Below are 22178 nucleotides of genomic sequence, written 5' to 3'. Positions count from 1 at the left end.
CATGGTCACAGGTGGAATGAATAAATGGTGATGAAGTCAGCATGCCTATGAATGGGCCCCCGAGTCCTGCCACAGACCAGCACACGTTTGGCTGGGAAATAGGTGAAAATCAACCCAAAGATAACATTTATCATTTAAAATCATGATTTCTTTTTTAAAAATCTCCACGTCTTCCCTTGAAAGTACAAAACAACTAGTCAGTGTGTAAGAATTGAATCCTGCTATGTCTCATTTCTACACGCGTCTGGTCTGCCTTAGCATGATCCAAATCACGTTAGGAAAAAACAAGCTCAAAGTCTAGTTCACAGAGCAAAGGTCAGTGGTATCACCAAAGGGTGAGAAATAACAAAATGAATGTTTTTTTTTTAAGAATGAAAAGGCAACAATAGCGATGGCCTTTAAAATCCATCGGCTGAAAAGTTGATAATCATGTTTTCAGACTTGAGGAGAAAGGCGCCCATGACACATTTTCTTGATCCAGGCCGTTCCTGGCTTTCCCCCGTCCTTCCGTTTTACCCCAAGCGCCAGCTGGAAGTTTCCACCCGCCGCCCTTCCCTGGGTGAGGCTGGGGCGCGGCGGGAGGCTGCAGGGAGAGCCGGGGTTCGCTGCCCCCAACGCATGTCTCGGCCACCGCGGGCGCTCTCCTGCCCCGACCGGTACGAGGATGGGCCGCCTGCACCCCGGCCCCCTCAGTCCTGGGAGCGGCCCGGCACAGGCTGTCCCCCTGCAGGGTGCGGTGCTGGAGGCCCCCACGGCCATGACAATAATTTGTATACTATTCATGGGTCTCAGCACAGTGTCACCGCTTCGTGCTCATTTCCTGCAGGCACCGAGGAAAAGGCGAGAAAGGGGATGGGACAGGACGGGGGTGCGGACGTCCCTGTGTCCAGACAGCTGCTCACTGACCCCACTACTTCCTTCTAGAAACTTCCCAGGTCTGGTCGCCAGGGGGCGCTCTGAGCAGGGCAGCCACTCCCTCCCACTCGTGCTGGTCACTGCAAAATTCCAGATTATTTCCCAGGCCAGGTGGGGCTGCTGCCTGCACCTGTGACCTTGTACCGCGTCTCACCTTCCCCTGGCTGGTTAGAGGGAGGCTTCCTGCCACCATACTCGGGGTGGGAGGCGCCCTGTGCATCCAAGCCAGCCACAGGAAGGAGGCGAGACGGCCCGGCAGGTGTCAGGGCCCAGGCGCTGTGCCGGCGTGTGCACCCGCTTCCCCCAGGCAGGAGTCAGGCCTTCAGCTGTGAGCGCCGGGGGGCCCTCCTGCCGGCCGGGCTTTCCCAGGTGGGAGCTGCTCGGCGGGCCTCCGTAGGTGGGCGGGGGGTCGGTTATCCTCCGGCTCAGGCACGCCTGCGGCAGAGGCTGTGGCTGGGGATCCCTCCCGACCATCTCCAGCACATTCACTGGATGAGCAGCCATGCCAACCACGCGGAGGGTTTTTGAGAGAAATAACCATAAAAATTATGTTTTACATTATATTCGGTTTACACAGTCACACGAACTCTGATTGCAGAAACATTCTTATTGGACTAGTACTTTTTAAAATTGCAGTTTGCACTGAGGTAGCCGTAGAGACACCTGCAGTGGTGGGACCCATCCGGAGGGGTCTCCTGTACCCCGGGCCCACGGTTCCCTGATGTGACACCTCAAAGCAAAGCTGCCGCCCGGTATTGGAGCAGGACATAAACGGTGATCAGGGCCGCTGATCTTACTCAGACCTCTCCAGTTTTACTTGTGCTGGTGTGTGTGTCTGTGTGTCTGTGGGGGTGGGTATTTAGTGTGTGTGTGTGTGTGTGTGTGTGTGTGTGTGTGTGTGTGTGTGTGTGTGTCTGTGGGGGATGGGTATTTAGTGTCTGTGTATGTGTGTGTCTGTGTGTGTGTCTGTCTGTGGGGGTGGGTATTTAGCTCCATGCCCTGTGTGGAGCCTGTGCAGGTCCATAAATTCACCCCACAGTGAAGATGCTGAACAGTTTCATTGCCCTTTCAAGAACCACACCAAACTCTTTCACGAATCCACCACCTTCACCCCCAGCCCTAACCCTTGGCAACTACTGACCTATTCTCTGGTTCTAAAACACGGCCATTTCAAATGTTATATAATGCAATCAGTTTTCATTTCCCTCAGAGAAATGCCCAGGGGTGCAGGTGGTGGCTTGCATACTTAGATTTTTTTAGGAAACTGATACCTCCTTTCCAGAGTGGCTCCATGACTTCACGTTCCCGCTGGAAATGTATGAGAGCTCCTGTTTTCCAAGTCCTCGTAAGGCCCTGGTATGGCACTGTGTTTTATTTTAGCCATTGGGATGGGTACCCGGTGGCATCTCGCCGTGGTTGTGATGTGCATCTCCCTGATGGCTATGATGCTGTGTATCTGTTAACATGCTCCTTGGCCTCTGTGGATGCTCTTGATGGAATGTCTGCTCGTGTGTTTTGGCCATTTTTCTATTGGATTTTTTGCTGTTGAGTTGTGAGAGTTGTTTATACACTTCAGATAAAATTCCTTTGTTAGATAGGCAGTTTGCAAGTATTTTCTTCCAGTCTGTGGCTCATCTGTCTATCCTCCTCACAAGGGCATTCACAGAGCAGAAGTTTTTAATTTTGGTGAGGCCCAATATATCAATATTTCCTTTTGTCTGTTGTGTTTATGGTGCCAAGTTGAATAACTCCTTGTCTAGTTCTAGCTTCCAAAGATTTTTGCTTTTTTCCCTAAATGATGTATAGTTTTATGTTTTGCATTTAATTCTGTGATGCATTTTGAGTTAATTTTTGGGTAGGATGTGAACTTTAGGTCAAGGTTCATTTTTTTGGACATTTGGCTGTCTAATTGTTCCAGCACCATTTGTGGAAGAGGCTCTCTCTCCTCCCTTGAATTGCTTTTACACCTTTGCCAAAAATCAGCTGGGCATATTGTGTGGGTCTATTTCTGTGTCCTCTCCTATTTCTGTTGATTTCTGTGTCTGTCCATCTGCTAATACCCCATTGTCTTGATGATTGCAGTGATATCGTAAGCCTTTTTATCAGATAGAGTGGTTCCTCTCATTTTATTCTTCCTTTTCAACATTGTTGTAGGTATTCCAGGGCCCGTACCTTTCCATATAAATTTTAAAATATGCTTATCTATTTCTACAAAAAACTTTGATGGAATTTGATAAGAAATGCACAAATCTGTAGATTAATCTGGGGAGCATTACCATCTTTACTACGTTGTCTTCCAATCCATGTACATGGTATGTCTCTATTTATTAGATCTTCCTTAATTTCTTTCATCAGAATATTACCATTTTCAAAATACAGATCCTTAAGTTGTGTTAAGTGTTTACCTGAGTATTCCTCTTTTCAAGTGATCATAAATGGTATTGTTCTTAATGTCAGGTCTGCATGTTTACTGATCGTATATAGAAATGCCATCACTTTATGTGGGCTGGTCTTGTGCCCCATGACTTTGCTGAACTCATTATTTCTAAGAGTTTGGGTTTTTTGGTAGATTCCTTGGGATTTAATATGTAGGTGTTCAGGCCATCTGTAAACAGATAGTTTCATTCTTTTCCCTTCTCATCTGTATGCTTTCTATTTCTTTTTCTTCCCTTATTCCAGTGGCTAGAAATTCCAGGACTACTTTGAATAAAGGTGGTGTGAGCAGACATCCTTGCCCTGTTCCCACTCTTAGGGGAAAGTATTTAGAATTTATTCAGTATGACATCAGCTGTAGGTGGCTTATAAATGCTTTTTTTCCATTCAAGATAATCCCCCTAATTTACTAACTTCTAAGAGTTGTTTTCATGAATGGCTGTTGTATTTTGCCTATATTTTGGCATGGCCATAGGATTGTTCTTTAGTTTGTTGATATGGTGGATTACATTGTTTATTTTCTGATGTTGAACCCATCTTTTATAGCCAGAATAAATCCTACTTGGTCATAGTGTATAATTCCTCTCTATACATTTTTGAATTAGGTCTGCTAATATTTTCTTGAGGAATTTCCCATCTAAGTTCATGAGAGAGATTAGCCTGGCATTGTCTTTTTTGTGTGTTGTTTTTGTCTGGTTTTGGCATCAGGGTAATGCTGGCCTCACAAAATGAGTTGGGAAATATTTATCCCTCTTTTATTTTCTGGAAGAGATTATATTATATTGGTGCTAATTCTTCTTTAAAAACTGTGTGCAAATTTTTTTTCTGAAGATTTTAAATTATGAATTCAAATTCTTTAATGTTTATAGTGCCACTCAGGTTGTCTATTCCATGTTAGTTGAGGTTTGGCAGTTTGTGTTTTTTGAGGAATTAATCTATTTCTTCTAAGTTGTCTAATTAATAAGTTAATTCTCATTGTATTTATGAGTGCAATTCTCATTATATTTATGAGTGTAATTCTTCACTGAATTCCCTTATTATCCTTTAGGTGTCTGCGGGGTCTCTAGTGATATCCCCTGTTGCATTTTTGATGTTATTTGTGACTTCTTACATTTATTTTTTGTCAGTTTTGCTATAGGTTTGTCAATTTTATTGATTTTCCAAAGAACTAGCTTTTTGTTCCATTGATTTTTTTCTATTCTTTCCCTATGTTAAATTTCACTGGTTTCTGCTCATAACCTATTTCCTTCCTCATTTCTTTAGATTTATTTGGCTTTTATTTTTCCAATTTTTTTAGGTAGAAACTGAAATTTTTGACCTGAGAGCTTTCCTCATTTCTAATGTAAGTTAACACATTTTCCTCTCAGCACTGTGTTAGCAGAGTCCCATGAACTCTGATATGTTATAAATTCATTTTCATTCCATTCTATATACTTTGATATTTCTTTTTAACTTCCCTTTGACTTATGGGTTATTTAGAGGTGTGTCATTTACTTTCTATATGAACAGGGATTTTCCTGTCGTCAGCTGCTGATTTCTCATTTGATTCTGTTGTGATCAGTGAACAGAATGTCTGATTTCATTTCTTTTAGATTTGATGAGATTTATTTTATGGCCAAGTATATGGTCCATCTTGGTGAATTTTTGTGGACACTTAGAAAAAAATGTGTATCCTGCTATTGTTGGGTGAAATATTCTATAAATAACAGTTAGATCCTGTGGGTTGGTGCGCAATCAGACCTGTGTCTTTGCTGGTTTTCTGACTGGCGCGTCTTCCAGTTGCTGGGAGAGGGTCTTGCAGTCTCCATTTACAACTGTGGGCCTCGCTGTTGCTTCCTTTAGCTCTATCAGTCCTTGTCTCGTGCTTTGAGGCTCTGTTCTTGGTAAGGACTACCACTTTTGAAATTTTTAAAAGCAAAGTAACTCTTTGAAAGCCATGTAATTGTTCTGAAAATTTTGAGAGTATAGACACCATGTTTTTTACTATGAACTACTTTCAGTGTCGTCACACTTTCTTGGGTGCTCACCATGGGAGGAAAGGCCAGGTCCGTGGCAGTCTGGGTCTCAGGAACTAACTAAATTTTCCCTTTAATATTATTTATTTTCTATTTTTTATTTTGGTATCATTAATATACAATTCAATGAACAATATTATGGTTACTAGACTCCCCCCATTATCAAGTCCCCCCAACACACACCATTACAGTCACTGTCCATCAGCGTAGTAAGATACTATAGAGTCACTACTTGTCTTCTCTGTGTTCTACTGCCTTCCCTGTGACCCCACCACCACATTACATGTGCTAATCGTAATGCCCCTTTTTCTGCCTTAAACCTCCACTGGCTTGTGTATAAGCCTGACTGAGGAGGCTGCTAGCAGGTGGGGTTTGTAGTCACACAACTTATAATAGAACTGCTAAATCACATTCTTCTCCAGCTGACCGTAGGCATTCAGTCCATATAAAGGGATTCCAAACAAGGGAACTAGGCCATCTTAGCGCATATGCTTCCCAATACTGCCTGGGTGGAGTGCTCTCTGGAGAGTGGGCCTGCCTGTGCGAGCTGGGGCTTGCCTTGAATCCTGCAGCCTGGCATGGATGCGGTGGCCAGTGTGTGGGCGGGAAGAGGACAGGGCCCAGGGCAGAGCAGAAACAGACTGAAGCCGGGCTCCTTTGTGTGAGGAGGCACGGAGAGGCCCAGGAGCCTGGACATGCTCGTGGGATGGGGGTCCCCCACGAGAGCACAGACGAGACAACGGCTCAGGCTGAGGCCAGGCCAGGCCAGGGGAGGAGAAGAAATAAGTTCCCTGTGCCAGCCTGTGGGGGAGGTGAGGCAGCTTAGGCATTTTCCTGTTTGTTTCTGAGGTCCACAGGGAAAGCGTCTGTGTCTCGGAGCCGTCCGACAGTGAGCAGAAGGGGCATGTTGCCAGGAAAGAGCTGATGTGGCCGCCCCAGGCCCACCACCTTGCCTGCCCCTCTCTGGAATGTCCCGGAGTTAGATCAGGAACCGTGGCCCTTGGCAGGAGGCCCCAGGGAGGCTGGGGCAGTGGGGGACCCCTTTTCCTGGAGGAAGCAGTGGCCCGTCAGGTGGAGACAGTGAGCTGATGGCAGGGGGTAGAGGTCGGTGGCCCGGCGCCTGGGTTGGCTCACTGAGGTTGCAGGCGCCCACCTCCAGGTTTGTGAGCTGGTAGTAACAGAACTTGTCATCCAAGCACTTGAAGGGAATAAATGGTAATTGTTACGCAGGCTGTAGATATAAGGCAGTTTCTTAAGGGGAAAATAGTCATCGATGGGTATAAAACAGCTTTTAAAAGGGATTACCACTATCAAGACATTTTTCACCTAAGATACTGGCAAAACAATAAAGCAATTTCCAACGATGTGTCTCATGATGAATTTTCGTAAAGGAACCTCAGTCCCGCGCAAAGTGAGGGCACCGTGCTGTCTGCTGAGAGACGGAGTCGGCAGTCACCGCTGGGCCTCACTGATGCAAAGGAGGGAGATATAATCTCAGGAGCTTTTTAGTGTCTTCTTCAGAATTTTGCCTTGTGGAAAGTGAGAAATATAATCTCAGGATACAATGGCTTATACATATGTATTTATGCTGGTGTATATAAATACCTACATGTATGATCATTTTTATATATGAGTATTTTTATTTTATTTTATTTTGGTATCATTAACCTACAAATACATGAGCAACATTATGGTTACTAAGACTGCCCCCATTATCAAGTCCCCACCACATACCCCATTACAGTCACTGCCCATCAGCATAGTAAGATGCTATAGAATCACTGTCTTCTGTGTGCTATACTGCCTTCCCCGTGTCCCACCCCTGCTACATTGTGTGTGCTAATCATAATGCCCCTTTTTCCCCTTATCCCTCCCTTCCCACCCATCCTCCACAGTCCCTTTCCCTTTGGTAACTGTCAGTCCATTCTTGGGTTCTGCGAGTCTGCTGCTGTTTTGTTCCTTCAGTTTTTCTTTGTTCTTGTACTCCACATATGAGTGAAATCATTTGATACTTGTCTTTCTCTGCCTGGCTTATTTCACTGTGCATACTACCCTCTAGCTCCATCCATGTTGTTGCAAATTGTAGGATTTGTTTTCTTCTTATGGCTGAGTAATATTCCATTATGTATATGTACCACCTCTTCTTTATCCATTCATCTACTGATGGACACTTAGGTTGCTTCCATTTCTTTGCTATTGTAAATAGTACTGAGATAAACATAGGGGTGCATATGTCTTTTTCAAACTGGGTTTGTGCATTCTAAGGGTAGGTTCCTAAGAGTGGAATTGCTGGGTCAAATGGTATTTCTATTTTGAGTTTTTTGAGGAACCTCCATACTACTTTCCACAATGGTTGAACTAATTTACATTCCCACCAGCAGTGTAGGAGGGTTCCCCTTTCTCCACAACCTCGCCAACATTTGTTGTTTGTCTTTTGGATGGTGGCCATTCTAACTGGTGTGAGGTGATATCTCATTGTGGTTTTAATTTGCATTTCTCTGATGCTTAGTGATGTGGAGCATCTTTTCATGTGTCTGATGGCCATCTGAATTTCTTCTTTGGAGAAGTGTCTGTTCAGATTCTCTGCCCATTTTTTAATTGGATTATTTGCTTTTTGTTTGTTGAAGTGCATGAGCTCTTTATATATTTTGGATGTCAATCCCTTATCAGATATGTCACTTATGAATATATTCTCCATACTGTAGGATGCCTTTTTGTTCTACTGATGGTGTCCTTTGCTGTAGAGAAACTTTTTGGTTTAATAGAGTCCCACTTGTTCATTTTTGCTTTTGTTTCCCTTGCCAAGGGAGATATGTTCATGAAGAATTTGCTCATGTTTATGTCCAAGAAAGTTTTGCCTATATTTTCTTCTAAGAGTTTTATGGCTTCATGACTTAGATTCAGGTCTTTGATCCATTTCAGGTTTACTTTTGTGTATGGAGTTACGCAGTAATCCAGTTTCATTCTCTTCCATGTAGCTGTCCAGTTTTGCCAATACCAGCTGTTGAAGTGCCTGTCATTTCCCCATTGTATATCCATGGCTCTTTTATCATATTTTAATTGACCATATATGCTTGGGTTTATATCTGGACTCTCTATTCTGTTCCACTGGTCTGTGGCTCTGTTCTTGTGCCAGTACCAAATTGTCTTGATTACTGTGGCTTTGTAGTAGAACTTGAAGTTGGGAAGTGAGAATCCCCCCTGCTTTATTCTTCCTTCTCAGGATCACTTTAGCTATTCAGGGTTCTTCTGTGGTTCCATATGAATTTTAGGACTATTTGTTCCAGTTCATTGAAGAATGCTGTCAGTATTTTGATAGGGATTGCATTGAATCTGTAGATTGCTTTAGGCAGGATAGCCATTTTGACAATATTAACTCTGCCTATCCAAGAGCATGGGATGAATTTCCATTTATTAGTGTCCTCTTTAATTTCTCTTTAGAGTGTCTTGCAGTTTTCAGGGTATAGGTCTTTCATTTCCTTGGTTAGGTTTATTCCTAGGTATTTTATTCTTTTTGATGCAATTATAAATGGAATTGTTTTCCTGATTTCTCTTTCTGCTAGTTAATGGTTAGTGTAGAGGAATGCAACAGATTTCTGTGTATTAATTTTGTATCCTGCAACTTTGTTGAATTCAGATATTAGTTCTAGTAGTTTTGGAGTGGAGTCTTTAGGGTTTTTTATGTACAATATCATGTCATCTGCAAACAGTGACAGTTTGCCTTTTTCCTTACCAATCTGGATGCCTTTTATTTCTTTGTGTTGTCTGACTGCCATGACTAGGACCTACAGAACTATGTTGAATACAAGTGGAGAGAGTGGGCATCCCTGTCTTGTTTCCGATCTTAAAGGAAAAGCTTTCAGCTTCTCACTGTTCAGTATGATGTTGGCTGTGGGTTTATCATATGTGGCCTTTCTTATGTTGAGGTACTTGCCCTCTATACCTGTTTTGTTGAGAGTTTTTATCATGAATGGATATTGAATTTTGTCAAATGCTTTTTCAGCATCTATAGAGGATTATCTATGGGGTTTTTGTCCTTTTTGTTGATGTGGTTGATGATGTTTATCGATTTTCTAATGTTGTAGCATCCTTGCATCCCTGAGATGAATTCCACTTGGTCATGGTGTATGATCCTCTTGATATATTTTTTAATTTGGTTTGCTAATATTTTGTTGAGTATTTTTGCATCTATGTTCATCAGGGATATTGGTCTGTAGTTTTCTTTTTTGTGGTGTCTTTGCCTGGTTTTGGTATTAGGGTGATGCTGGCTTCATAGAATGAGTTTGGAAGTATTCCCTCCTCTTCTATTTTTTGGAAAACTTTAAGGAGAATGGGTATTATGTCTTCTCTATATGTCTGATAAAATTCAGCAGTGAATCCATCTGGCCCGGGGGTTTTGTTCTTGGGTAGGTTTTTGATTACCACTTCAATTCCATTGCTGGTAATTGGTCTGTTTAGATTTTCTGTTTCTTCCTTGGTCAATCTTGGAAGGTTGTATTTTTCTAGAAAGTTGTCCATTTCTTCTAAGTTATCCAGTTTGTAAGTATATAGATTTTCATAGTATTCTCTAATAATTCTTTGTATTTCTGTGGTGTCCATAGTTATTTTTCCTTTCTCATTTCTGATTCTGTTTATGTGTGTAGATTCTCTTTTTCTCTTAATAAGTCTGGCTAGAGGCTTATCTATTTTTTTATTTTTTCAAAGAACCAGCTCTTGGTTTCATTAATTTTCTATTGTTTTACCTTTAATATTATTTTATGAAACTTTTTTTCATTGTCTTCTTATGGGGAAAAATGAAAAAGGTTAAGGGTGGGCCTGCAAGGAACATTCTAAACCTCCCATTAAGACACTGAAGAACTGGGCCATCACCTTTTCAAAGCCGAGATTTAAAACTAGAACGTTACAGATGAATAGTGGACAGGAAGCCATTCCTTGAGTGCACCGTGATGAAAACTTCACCCAGGAGCCTGGGCTCTGTGTGACCCTGGACTCAGCAGCCCCACAGCCACCTTTCTCCCCGACTGAAGGAAGTGTGTGGGAATACAAGGGAGAGAGGATGGCACAGGAAGAACCTTAGGTCTCCTCTAATGCACATTGCTGGCAGCACTGTGGCTGAGTCTGCTCTGTGGCACGAGCGGGCCCTTGTGTCCTGTGTCACGTCCCAGGCATGTGATTGGCGCCTGGAGCACCAGGACACCTCTGTGGGGTGCCTCTGAGGCTTCAGCACGTCCTGGGGGATGGACAGTGAAGGAGGGGCGGATCCAGGCCTCACCTACTGTGCAGTCACCTGGGGGTCCAGGTACTCTTCTTCACCTCCCCCAGCCCCCCAGCCCTTCCTCATCGCCTGCCCTGGCTGGATTTCAGGGTTGTCAGAAGAGAAAACAGGATCCTACTGGGGGGCTACTTCTGTCATTTGTTTTTAAGTAAACCTCTAGGAGCAACTCTAATGATGAAAGTGATACAAACGTTTCTGGTTTTGTCTCCAGCAGGTGAGAAGTTTGCAAAGAAGCTGGAACGTGACAACAGCTCTCAGACGGTGGCCTATCCTGCAGCCCCAACCCCTCTCCTCAGGGCCTCCATCCCCTGGGAGGTCCTGCCCAGTGGGGACACACAGAGCAGAGGAGGACATGGCCAACGCGGTAGGACCTGGCCAGGAATCACAGCCCTTTACACATCCTGGACGCACCCACAGCCATGCAACCGATGTGCCTCATTCTAGAGCCCAGGCCTCAGTCACTGTATTTAGAATAAAAAAGAGAAGACATGAATAAAAGATATAAAATAGAAATAAAGTTTAGTGGGGATCTTTAGGGATAACCAAATCCAGGGCCTTTGTCCAGGGAACCACAGTCTCCATCTTGTCCAGACACGACTGACGGCTGAATCGCTGGGTGGCATGGCCTCGTCGCCGTGCCTTTGACTTTGGGGCTTATGGAACGTCACAGCAGCAGCAGCCTCGGGACTTGTCTGGACTGTAACTACCGTCCCTGGGAAGCTCCCGGCCTGTAACTAACATGTCAGTTTCTTGTCCTTTTTCAGCGGGAGTGGGAACAGGTCACCATCAGTCCAGGCTGAATAGAAACTCCTCATTCCTGAAATAAAACATTCACCTACACACCTTTGTCTGGGGGTAGACATGGATTGACACTGACCAAAGGGCCCTATCAGGAGCTCATGTGGGGGTGGCAGGTGGTTGGAGGGGGACGGGGCAGGGCACGGGGGCAGGGGTCTTTAGGCTGGGTCACTCAGAGGCGCCACACTGGGTCCCAGACAGGCCAGACTCCGCCAGGGCCTACAGGCGAGAGGAAGGGGCAGCGTCCAGGAGGGCCGCCCAGTCTGCTCCCGCGGGGCCTGACGTGCGGATCAGCGGGCAATGTTCTGTGCCCGCACTTACCCAGGCCCCAGAGCCCCTCCCAGGCGAGGAGGCAGCAGGTGGATTCTGGACGTGCTTGCTGGGAGGACCAGGGCATGTGCAGCCCTTGCTGGGGCTGAGTGGGGGCAGGAGGGCTCAGCAACTGCACCTTGGCAGCCGGCCGAGGCGGGAGGGGGACCGGGACGGGGCAAACCAGACGTCGGTCTCCCCATCTCACTCCAGGTTTGAACCCCTGGGAGGTCATGTTAGGGCCTAACATAGGTCTGGGGGCTTGTCTGGGGGAAGGACTGCGGCCCTCGGCACTCTTTCTGGACGAGAAGGATGCCGGCAGCCGGAGCTGGGCTAAGTCGGGATGCAGAATCGGAGGGGCACAGACAAGGCCCCTGTTTCTACTATTTCTGGGGCGGGATGTGCCCTGTTCCCTTGTGGGCAAGCCTGCATCTCACCCGCATGCACCACTCACGCCTCTGGGATTTGCTGGGTGGGACGCGGGCTCCATGGACTCAAAGGGCAGGAACGGAGGCTGAGCTCAGTGGGTCGCTGAAATCTAAGAGATAACAGACAGCTGGCCCAGCCCAGGACTTGTTTAACTTCAGGGAAGGTGTGAGCAAACGGGTCAGGGGCGGACTGGGCTGTGGGAGTGGGCGCGGAGCCCCTCCCAGGGCAGGTACGCCTCCCAGCAGGGGCTCGTGACTCACAGCGGGCAGGGCCGGGGAATTCGCCTCTCTGTCTGGGGAGAGCAAAATCCTTACATTTTATTTTTTTAAGTACAGTCTTTTTTCAGTTATAAAAGTTAACTGTGCTCACTTTAAAAACATTTCAGTGACTAGGGAAGCAGAATGGAAGGAAAACAATAAACAATGTAACTCACCCTCTTAGCTCCCAGTGCCGCTGGGCACGTCCTCTTTTTCTCCTGAGTCATTTGTAACTTTGGTTACCTTGTTCTTTTTAATGTAACACTGTAGCACGCAGATTCCCCAGGTTATTAGAAATTCCACAGAAACACACTAATGATGGCTGTTTGATATTTTACCATGTAGCTGATCAACATTTGTTAATGATTTTTCCATTATTGGTAAGTTGGGCTGTTTGCAGTTTTTTACAAATACTAAAATTTGTTTTGATAAACATCTTCATAAAATGGTTTGTCTGTGTTTAGGATTGTTTCTCTGGGGCATCCCTGAGTGTAGTTACTGGGGCAGTGTTTTCTTTCTAGGACCCTTGATACAAAGTATTATGTTGATTCCCACAAAGGTGATGCCTATGTCCACTTACTATGGATCTAAGTGTCCGTTTCACCTAATTTTGAACAGTACCGTACCTTCTGATTAAAAGCCAAAATCTGACAATTTGACTGGCTTGAACATTGTTGCAGTTATTTTGAATAATTTCTTGGATTACTAATTATTTTTCTTATCTTTCCTATAATTTTCAGGCACTTAGGTCTTGAAGTTTTAAAACCTTTATCCATCTTATACACAATCCACATTTTATAGTTTGAAATTTTTATATTCAAAGTTTAAAATATTTTACATAGTCAAATTTGCTTTCTAGCTATATACGTTATGTACATTTAGATGATTTCTTTACATTGTTACAAGGCCTAGAAATACCTAAACCTTCTTGGCATCAGTTAAATATTTACTGTCATTTTCTTTAATTCACATAAAGAGTAGCTGCTACAGTAAGTGCTTTGGTTTTGGTCAGGAGATCAAAGTTGGCTGTCGCAGCTTCCTTCCCACTTCATGCGCCATCATCATCTGCTGACCTTTCAGCTGGATGCAATTATTTTCCTGGCAGGGTGACCCGAAGCTTGACATCTACAGGACATGAGCCCCTATGTGGTCTTGTGCTGATGGGGCTGCTGCTGTTTTCCGTCGACCAGGACTGCTGGGCAAGAAAACACCAACAGAAACCCAGCCTCCCTCCAGCTGCAAGCTCAGCTCCCAGTCCCCGTGGTGTGGCTGCAGCACAGTCTCCCTTGGCGATCAGGGCCAGTCCCTCTGGTCCGTTCTCCACCTCTGCCTGCTGGTTCAGTGGCCTGAAGAAGCCAGAAGGGCAGCCTCCACAGCCAACTCAGTGGACCCTAGAGCGTGTTTCCAAGAGGCAGCCAGCCTCTCTTGCACAATATCACTCTGACCGCTAAGGCCACATTCATGGGGATGCCAAGCAAGATTTCTCCGAAGAGTTACATCCTTAAATCATAAGAAAAGCCACACCTGCTTTATTGCTTGGTTTCTGGATGTGCACTTTGGCTGAGAAGGAACCATATGTGTCTCTGGTTTAAGGCGTAGGCAAACTGTAGTCCACCAGCTGCCTGCTGGGCAGGAGATTCCACCATGCTATCAGCTAACAGCTCCTGGGTGATGGAGCCTGCGGAAAGACCACCGAGTTACTTGGACGTTGTTATCTTTGCCCTAAAATGGGTTGTGATGGACCCACGTACTAGATCATGAGGTCATAAACTCATGAGTGGTGCTCCCTGCGTCCACTGCAGGCTCAGAGGAAGGGCATGTCCACACCACACCAGACCATGTGACTCTGCCCCTTCACAGTGGAAGGGATGCCATGGAATCATCTTGCCACCAAGCTGCTGGCTGCTGCACCTGGGGAATGATGCTATGTCCAGACTCACGTGCCAACCTCTGCTGTTGGCAGGATTGGAACTCAGAAATGGCATCAGCTATAGTGAGGGGCTCAGAACAGCCAGAATGAGGGGAAACTCTTGATATTGATCCTATGTCACCATTGTCACTTTTTACATGGACAAATTATATATGGGCAGGAAAAAGAAAACTGATGTATCTACACACTTATGAGATTTTAAGTCAGCCCTGGTTGGCACCTTAATTACAGCCTGTAGAGACTCTGACCTAGAAGTCTTGGCTAAGCTGTAACCAAATATCTGACCCACAGAAACTGTGAGATATAAATGTTTGTTGTTTAAAAGCACTGAGTTTCGGGGTCCTTTGTCAGATGGCAACAGAGAACTAATACAAGTCTGTGCTGTGTTTCTCTTACTGGGACTTCCCAGAGATACCCATCAATGCCAATTTCTGTCGAAATACTACACAAGCCATTGCAACTTCTGGGCCCAAGTGGGATGGCATCTTATATTGTAGCCTGGCCCAACTTCTGCAGAGCCATTTATTACTCTGTACTCCACTGCAGACTTTACTGACAGCCTGGTAAATGAGCCAGGACAATGTGTCAAATGCAGTATGTGTAAGCTCCAAACTCCAAAGAGGCCCATGAATACTTATTGGGGTGAATGGTTCAGTGTGAAGACATTTGTTTTTCCCTTGAGAGAGAATATTTCCATTGCCCAGGTCTGCACACCTCACTAATAGGCCAGGTCCCTGAACTTCTGCAGTTGCCATCTCTGACACACACATGCTTTACTAGGCGTCTTCCTTCCCATTTTATGATCCAATTAACATAACATCACAGCATCAATGTAATGGGACTGCACGATGTTCAACAAAACGTTCAGATCCCTCCAGAGGTGCGACAGACCCCTGAGCCCATGCCATAGAGGTGCATTGCTCCTGCCATGCAAAGGCAAAATACTGCTCATTATCCTTTCTGAAAGGATTGGGAGAAAATCAAACATTTCCTCGGTTAATAGCTGCACATCAAATGCCAGGGAGTTTGCTCCGGGGCTGACAGCACCCAGGACCCAAGATGCAGCCATCATCAGTCGATTAAATGCGTGGTGCTTGGAACACAGGGCTTGCTGGGTGACAGTCTGTGGCCAGATCTTGCCTGTGTCTGTTTTTGTACAACCTGCAAACCAGGAATTGTTTCCACATTTTTTTAAGGGTGGTGAAAATAAAATAAAGAAAATGAGACAGAGACCAAATGTGGCCCATGGAGCCGGACACATCCACTCCTCCTCGCTTGGACTGTGGCATTGCTTTTGATTCACTGTCTTGGTGAGAGGGACTGTGCCTAACATCCCTCACGCCACGGTCCAGAGAAGCACTGTATGCTTTACATTCCAGGCCTGGGGTGGGGACCCCCAAGGGGCCAACAGTGAGACAGACTTGGGCCAGCCCTCCATCTCACACCTGAAACCCACAGGCTCCCTCTTTGCCGAACCACGTGGGGCTTGGGTCTCTGAGGATTAGTGTCAGGTCAGAGCTTATATGTAACAACCTTCAGAACATCTAGATATATTCCTTTCTCCAGTGCCCAGTCACCTGCTTCTATCAGTTTCCTAGGACTGCTGTAACCAAGTACCACAAACTGAATTTACAGCGGAAATGTATTGTCTCACGGTCTCGGGGCTGGATGTCTGTGATCAAAACGTTGGCTGGGCTGCTTCCTGCTGCAGCTGAGCAGAGAACCTGCCCCAGGGCAGCCCTGGCCATTCTGTTGGCTTGTAGATGGTACTGTCCCTGCACCTTCACATTGTCTTGCCTCTCTGTACATCTGTGTCAATGTCCCCTTTTAATAAGGACACCAGTCCTACTGGATTTGGGTCCACCCTAATGACCTCACCTGAACTTGGTCATCTGCAAAGATCCTGTTGCCACATTCACAGGTACTGGGGGTGAGGGCTGCAGCATCTTATTGGGGCCCCAACACAGGTCAACCCATAGCACTGGTAAATGGCCAAGGTCCTTCTCGGGAAGGCTTTGGGGAAGACTCATCCTAAGCACCTGAGGCCTTGGTGCAGCTCGTCCTCGGAGGGATCTCCTCCTCTCTTGCTGAGGCCCTCTGGTCCCATGTAACTCTGGCCTGAGAGGCAGGAGGAGGCACAGGGTCTGTGAAGGACACTGGTGGCCCCACACCAGGGCATTTCTAACCACCTGAGTGGTGGGAGCACCCTCTGGGCACTCTGGGGTGGTGGGGAGGGTGCATACAATACATCAACTCAACAGCCACCCTGACACTGAAGCCTCCCTGAGCCCAGGCCCCCTCCTCTGCTGCAGCACTGGGCTTCCCACACCTGACATGCAGGTGCAGCTCCTGGGAACTTTCTGGAATGCAGGTTTGACATCCCGAAGTCTTGGAGGGAGCATGTCTATTAAGGCCCCAGGGATGGGTGCTGTAACCGGAGGCCACCTTCCAGCCCAGGGCTTTGCCTCCATGTGCTTGTTCAGGAACACACCTGAACCAGCACCTGAGTCCTGCCAAGGATGTCGGGCCTCTGGGTGTGGCTCTACATTCTCACCTCCAACCCCCGGCTCCTGCTGAGGCGGCCCTGCAGCTCTTTGAGGGTGCCAGGCTCTGCCCATCCAGCCACGAGGGGCCTAACCTATGCACCCGGCAGATGTGCAGGGCTGAGCTGAGGACAGCTCATAATGTGTCTGCATCCTGGGCCAGCTGGGGGTGGCCGGTGGTCAGAGGAGGCTCCCGTGGGGAGGGGGCTGCTCCGCATCCCAGGGGGGACAGTCATCCGTGCCTGTGGAGAAAGCTCAGGGGGGTGGTTTCAAGATCCCAGCCTCACATTTGTGCCCAAATGTCCCAATTCTGTCTCTAATTTCACTCTTTCCTCACCACAGCCGAGATCCTGGGGTAAAGAAGTGGAAGTGGCAAATATTGACTGTGCAGCAAACCTCGGATTGGGCCTTGGCCTGACCCACAGCGCTCCGCCCTGCAGACCCCCGAGCTAAGCAGAGAAGCCCCCTCCCATTGTCCTGCTCTTGGGTGGGCGCCCTCAGGCCTCGAGTCTCCTTTCCTTTTTAAGTGTTGTGAAGGGCTCTCAGAAGAAACCAGTGGGCCCCCCACCTTTATCACATGACTGTCCCCGCAGAAGCTACATGCCTCCCACAGGCCCTCCCAGGGGCCCCACCTCACACCCACTTCATTTCACCTCACTGTCTTGTTGAGAAGCTGTGACACCCACCGACCAAGCTGAGAGTCAGAACCTTGGTTTCCTGGACCAGGAGACATGCGCGAAGGGCCATCCTCAGCAGCTCATGTTGAGGGTCTGTTGACGGGTCACAGGGGTGGCAATTTCTGTATCCGTCGGAGGCCTGGCAGGAACAGGCCCGTCACTCTCGTGCAGGCCTATTATTTCGTGGCTCGTCTTGGCTGGGTCCCCCAGACTTGGATTCTCAAATAGCTGTAAACCACTTCGTGTTCACCTTTAAAGGACCACCCCGGGGCCTCACCTGCTCCTTCCCTGAATCCCCGCCGCGGGGGAGCTGTAAGCCATTGTTGACACACTGTTCCTTTCAGGAGCCATCTCTTGTGGGCTGTGAATCACTTGCTGAATGTGATGTTGACATTAGCAGGGGGGCCTCACTGACACAGTCCAGCTAGACCAGGTCATGACCCAGGAGACTCCCACGGAGTAAGAGAGGTACTTTCTGAATCTCAAATCCCATAAGATGACTACACGACTAGCACTTTCCTCTATCAGTAAATGTGTCAATCTGTGTGGCCCTGGTGTGGACACACCTTCTAATCAGCGGGGTATTTGGAATGGAGGATTGCAGGACCCTCCTTAGGCAAATGTTATCTCACTCTCTAGGCAAACAGAGCCTGCAGATAAAATCACGGGCCTGAATGGGTTCTCATTCCTGACTCGTGGTCTCCCTTGGGCAGACAGGAGGAAGGTCACGGCTGCCATGGAGAGCAAGGCGATCTGCGTCCTGGCCATGGTAGTCGCTCTGGCCCTCAGCACCCTGGCACAGGGCCGCGATGGTGAGGCCGCCCCCCCGCTTCCTAGTGGGTGTATGGGTGGGGGTCAGGGTCCTTGGGAGTCGCTGCTTCACAGTGTAGATTTTTGAGCCAAGCTGTTTTGTGCCAGGCATTGCTCTAGGGCCTTGGATGTTCTGGAAGGCAAAAAGGTGGTGAAGAGCAGGGTGAAGGGCCGGGGAGCTCTCGGGCATGTGTGAGCAGGCAGAGTCCTGGGCCATCCGCTCACTGTCCTCCTGGGTCTCAGACCCCAGAGAGCGATCCCCGGGTGGGCATGAGAGCAGCTCTTCCAGGGGCTGGACCGCCTCGGGGCACACACACAGGTCTGAGGGCCTGTCCACAGTGGGCGTGCCCCAAGGGCTCTCCCTGCTCTTTGAGGGGCCCATCGTGTGTGTGTCACCCAGTGCCTGGTGGAGGAGGGCGCTGTTGCCGCTGTGCGGGATCTGTGCATGGCTCCGAATGGGCTTGGTCATCTGCCTTAGAGGGCTGTCATGGTAGCATGATGATGTTCATAAGAAGTGCTTCACAAGCTGCAAAGTGCTGAATAAACATCACTTAGTTTTGTTAGATACAATTTTAAAGGGAGAGGGATGGGAAGAGGATTTTCCAAAGTTATCAAAATAAGGATTCTCACAGAGGTAGAAGGTGAGATGCCACTTCTCCCACCTCCCCTCCGGGCCCCAGGCTGGCCCGGGTCCCCTCCCTGGAGGCCAGGACAGCCCATTCACCACAGCCCCTGCCCTCGGGCCCAGCACTCAGCCTTCTCTGCGGGTCAGCCACAGTCAGCGGTCCTGTCCCAACAGGGGCCAGAAAACCCCAATGACATGCGTAGCCCTGAATGGGAATCATGTCTGCTCCGTTTCACCGTGGGACAGTAACCGGGTGGCATATGGAATTCTGTTATGAAAGAACCCCTGGAAATCCGTAATTCCCATTTAGGAATCCCAGCAGGGAGGGGGTCTGGTACCCAGCAAGGCCCCACCCCACCCAGGGCTGCGGGCGACTATGCAGGGGAAGGACAGAACTATCGTCCCAGTCCACACACAGCCCCTCCTGACCTGCACAGCTGCCCTGAGGCAGAGGGGGGCCAGACCCCAGGAGGCTGACACCCCCAGAGGCCACCCAGCCACTGGCAGATGGATCTAGATCTATCCAGCAAAGCCGCAAAGCCCTTTCTTCAAAGAAAGCCTGGGGCATTTCTCTCAGGTGTGAAAACAGAAGCCCCCCAGGAGCAGGGGCAGGGGTGGCTCAGCTCCCAGGCCTCGCTGGGTCTGACACAGTGTGGGTTCAACAGCACGGGGGCCTGCGCTCTGGGTCTGGACAAAAAGCACCCGCATCTGCCTGCCTCTGGACGGGCTGTCTATTCCAGAGAGCCCGAAGCCGAGACCAAGGCCCCCCTGCGCCCCGGGGGCTCCCCGGCTCTCCTCCCCACTGTGCCTCACTCTCCAGGCCCCTAGGCCTCACTCCTGGGCCTCTGCACCCAGGAACAGGCTCTGACCAGAGGTGGGTCTGCCCCCGCACAGCCAGGTCTCTCTCCCGAGCCCTGTTGATGGCACCTGTCGTGGGCACCTACGGGCGGAGCTCTCATTGCCCTGGGCCCCAGGCCAAGACAGAGATGGGGAACGGGCTCCCCATTGTTGTGTTATCCACCTCAATGGGTTGATGAGCACCAAACAGTGAGCGCTGGGCTCACACTCTGCCCAAGGTCAGACCCTACAGATCTCGTGCCTAGATTGTGTGGGAGCTGCTAGCTGGCCTGGCTCCCGTCTCCCCCGTGTCTTCCTGCTTACGGTTGCTCTCACCCCTCCCCTGGTCAAAGCTGTTGAGTGGCTCCCTTTGCTCTTGGGCTGAACTTGTCCACCCCAGCTTGGGCCTGGCTCTTCCCAGACGCTCCCATCCCAGCCTCTGCATCTCACCAGCGAATGGACTTCCACCTCTGAGAATACGCCTTGCTTTCTATCTTTACTGATTTTGAACATGCTGCCCCCTCTGCTTGTAACTAACTCCCATTGCCTCATCCTCAACTGGTCAGTCTCCTCTTACAGGAAGTCCTCCTTGCTTTTTGTCACTTATTCCTCCTGTGCTTGTACTCAGCACCCTGGGATGGTCACAGTGCACTGTTTTGAACATTGCTGATTTTCTCCTCCATTAGACTTAGCTTCTTAACAGTCATTTCGCTATGTTTAATTTCTGGGTCCCCATCACCCAGCACAGGGCCTGCCTCAACCCCTGAAGGACCTTCCCTGTCTATTTTTGTTGTGCTAGCTCTTGTTTCTAGCACACAGAAGTGGTGCTCGATAGACACTTACCGATCGAGTGAATAAAATTTGATCATTGTGGAAATTAATTAGTGAAAGAACAAGTTATCTAGGTAGGTGCAAAGTTACAAATCCTGGGCGCCTTGCGTTCTCCTGAGCTGGGGTGCTCACATCGGGAAATGTGGGCGGCGCCTCCCTCCTGCATCCCCGGTGTGGGTGCACATCAGCGGCGCCAGCTGGTGGCTGATTTAACAGGAGAAGAAGCGGGGCTGGGTGTGCCTGTGACGATGAGGCATTCCGCCCACGACTTACCCTCGCCTCCTGCCCCGGACTCCCTTAGAGAGCTGCACTGTGGCTCCCCGCGAAAGAGCCAACTGTGGCTATTCCGGCATCACGCCCGCGGTGTGCAAGGCTAAAGGCTGCTGCTTCGACAACACTGTCTCTGGAGTCCCGTGGTGCTTCCGGCCCATGTCCACCAATAAGGCTCCAGAAGAAGGTACGGCCACCGCAAGGCTGTGGGGTCGGTAGATGTAGAATTAGCGAGGGACACCCACATGGGTCTGCAACGCCAGCTGGGTTTTTACCCAGCATAACGGCCACAGGGTGATGGTGAAGAAGTGGGCTGCGCCGAGCTGAAATCAGGTCCGGGGTTGCAGACAGGACTGAGGGCTGCGCGGCGAGGAGCCCTGTTCTTCCTGGCTCGTCACATCTCTGGCGGAAAGTCTGCGGAGTCCCCTTTGGTGACACCTCTTGGCTTGCGGGGAGCAGGCGAAATGGCAGTGAAGATGTGAAGACAGCCCATGCTTTCTAAAGCATCTTCCCCTGCTTTCAAATCAAATTCTCTGTAATTATTTAAAAGTACAGGAAAATGCCTACTGTCACTCACGCGCTTCTTCTCCCCCCTTTAGAGGAGTGCCTGTTTTAGATGCTCTTCCGGAGGGGATCGCATCAGGGGCTGGAGCCTCCGGACGGAAGCTCAGTGCACACCTGCCCGAGGCTGGGGTCCCTCTGTGTCTGCGTCTCAGCTCGCTGCATGGAGGACGGCTCTGGATCCTTGTACTCAAAATTGGCCTAAAAATTAAAAGAGAATAATGTCAGTTGGTGCTTCTAGATCAGTTTTGTTTTGTTTTTAAATTATAAACGGTGTTCTTTTCTTTGAAAGAGAAGTGCAATGCTTCACTCCCCAGCTTCCCATCAGGGATTGATTACACGTAAATTCCCACTACCCCAGGGGCAGATGAGTGGTGGCAGTGTTAAGCTGACCCAGAAGATATTAGCCAGGGTGTTGGAGGCCATTGGGTTGCAAAGTGTGGCTCAAGGCTTCTCCCCACATTCCCAGAGAGCTGGGCTTCCACCTGTGCCATCTCGGAGCAGCCCTGTTTCCCAAATACCTGCCATCCATTCCTTCCTTCCTTTCTCACCTGATTTCCACTCAATAAAGAATGGTGAAAGTTTTCCCTTTTCCCATGCCTCTTGCAGCTAGAGGTGGCCATGTGCCTCTATTCTGGCCCATGGGGCAGAGGAGGGTGTCTA

General features: G+C 48.5%; 1 protein-coding gene and 1 long non-coding RNA gene across 2 annotated transcripts; one reads left to right on the top strand and one right to left on the bottom strand.

The window, feature by feature from the left end:
* Positions 1–12543: 12543 nt before the first annotated feature.
* Positions 12544–17104, bottom strand: LOC118907866 (uncharacterized). The gene is made up of 4 exons (XR_008998584.1): positions 17008–17104; positions 16240–16479; positions 13956–14109; positions 12544–12695 (listed from the first exon to the last, which is right to left on the bottom strand). It is a non-coding gene; the product is annotated as an uncharacterized LOC118907866 (long non-coding RNA).
* A 1145-nt stretch (positions 17105–18249) lies between these two features.
* Positions 18250–21742, top strand: TFF1 (trefoil factor 1). The gene is made up of 3 exons (XM_036876902.2): positions 18250–18393; positions 20986–21141; positions 21554–21742. The coding sequence occupies exons 1-3, from the start codon at positions 18318–18320 to the stop codon at positions 21568–21570; spliced, it is 249 nt and encodes an 82-aa protein (XP_036732797.1). The 5' UTR covers positions 18250–18317; the 3' UTR covers positions 21571–21742.
* Positions 21743–22178: the final 436 nt, after the last annotated feature.

The sequence above is a fragment of the Manis pentadactyla genome, chromosome 1, assembly GCF_030020395.1.
Source record: "Manis pentadactyla isolate mManPen7 chromosome 1, mManPen7.hap1, whole genome shotgun sequence".
Taxonomy (NCBI): domain Eukaryota; kingdom Metazoa; phylum Chordata; class Mammalia; order Pholidota; family Manidae; genus Manis; species Manis pentadactyla.
The sequence above is the reverse complement of the archived record's forward strand: the minus strand, read 5'-3'. Positions and strand labels throughout refer to the sequence as shown.

Coding starts and splice junctions, on each gene's coding strand:
- TFF1 (XM_036876902.2), top strand. CDS start 18,318: ATGGAGAGCAAGGCGATCTGCGTCCTGGCCATGGTAGTCGCTCTGGCC. Junction 18,394..20,985: donor CCTGGCACAGGGCCGCGATG/GTGAGGCCGCCC, acceptor GGACTCCCTTAG/AGAGCTGCACTGTGGCTCCC.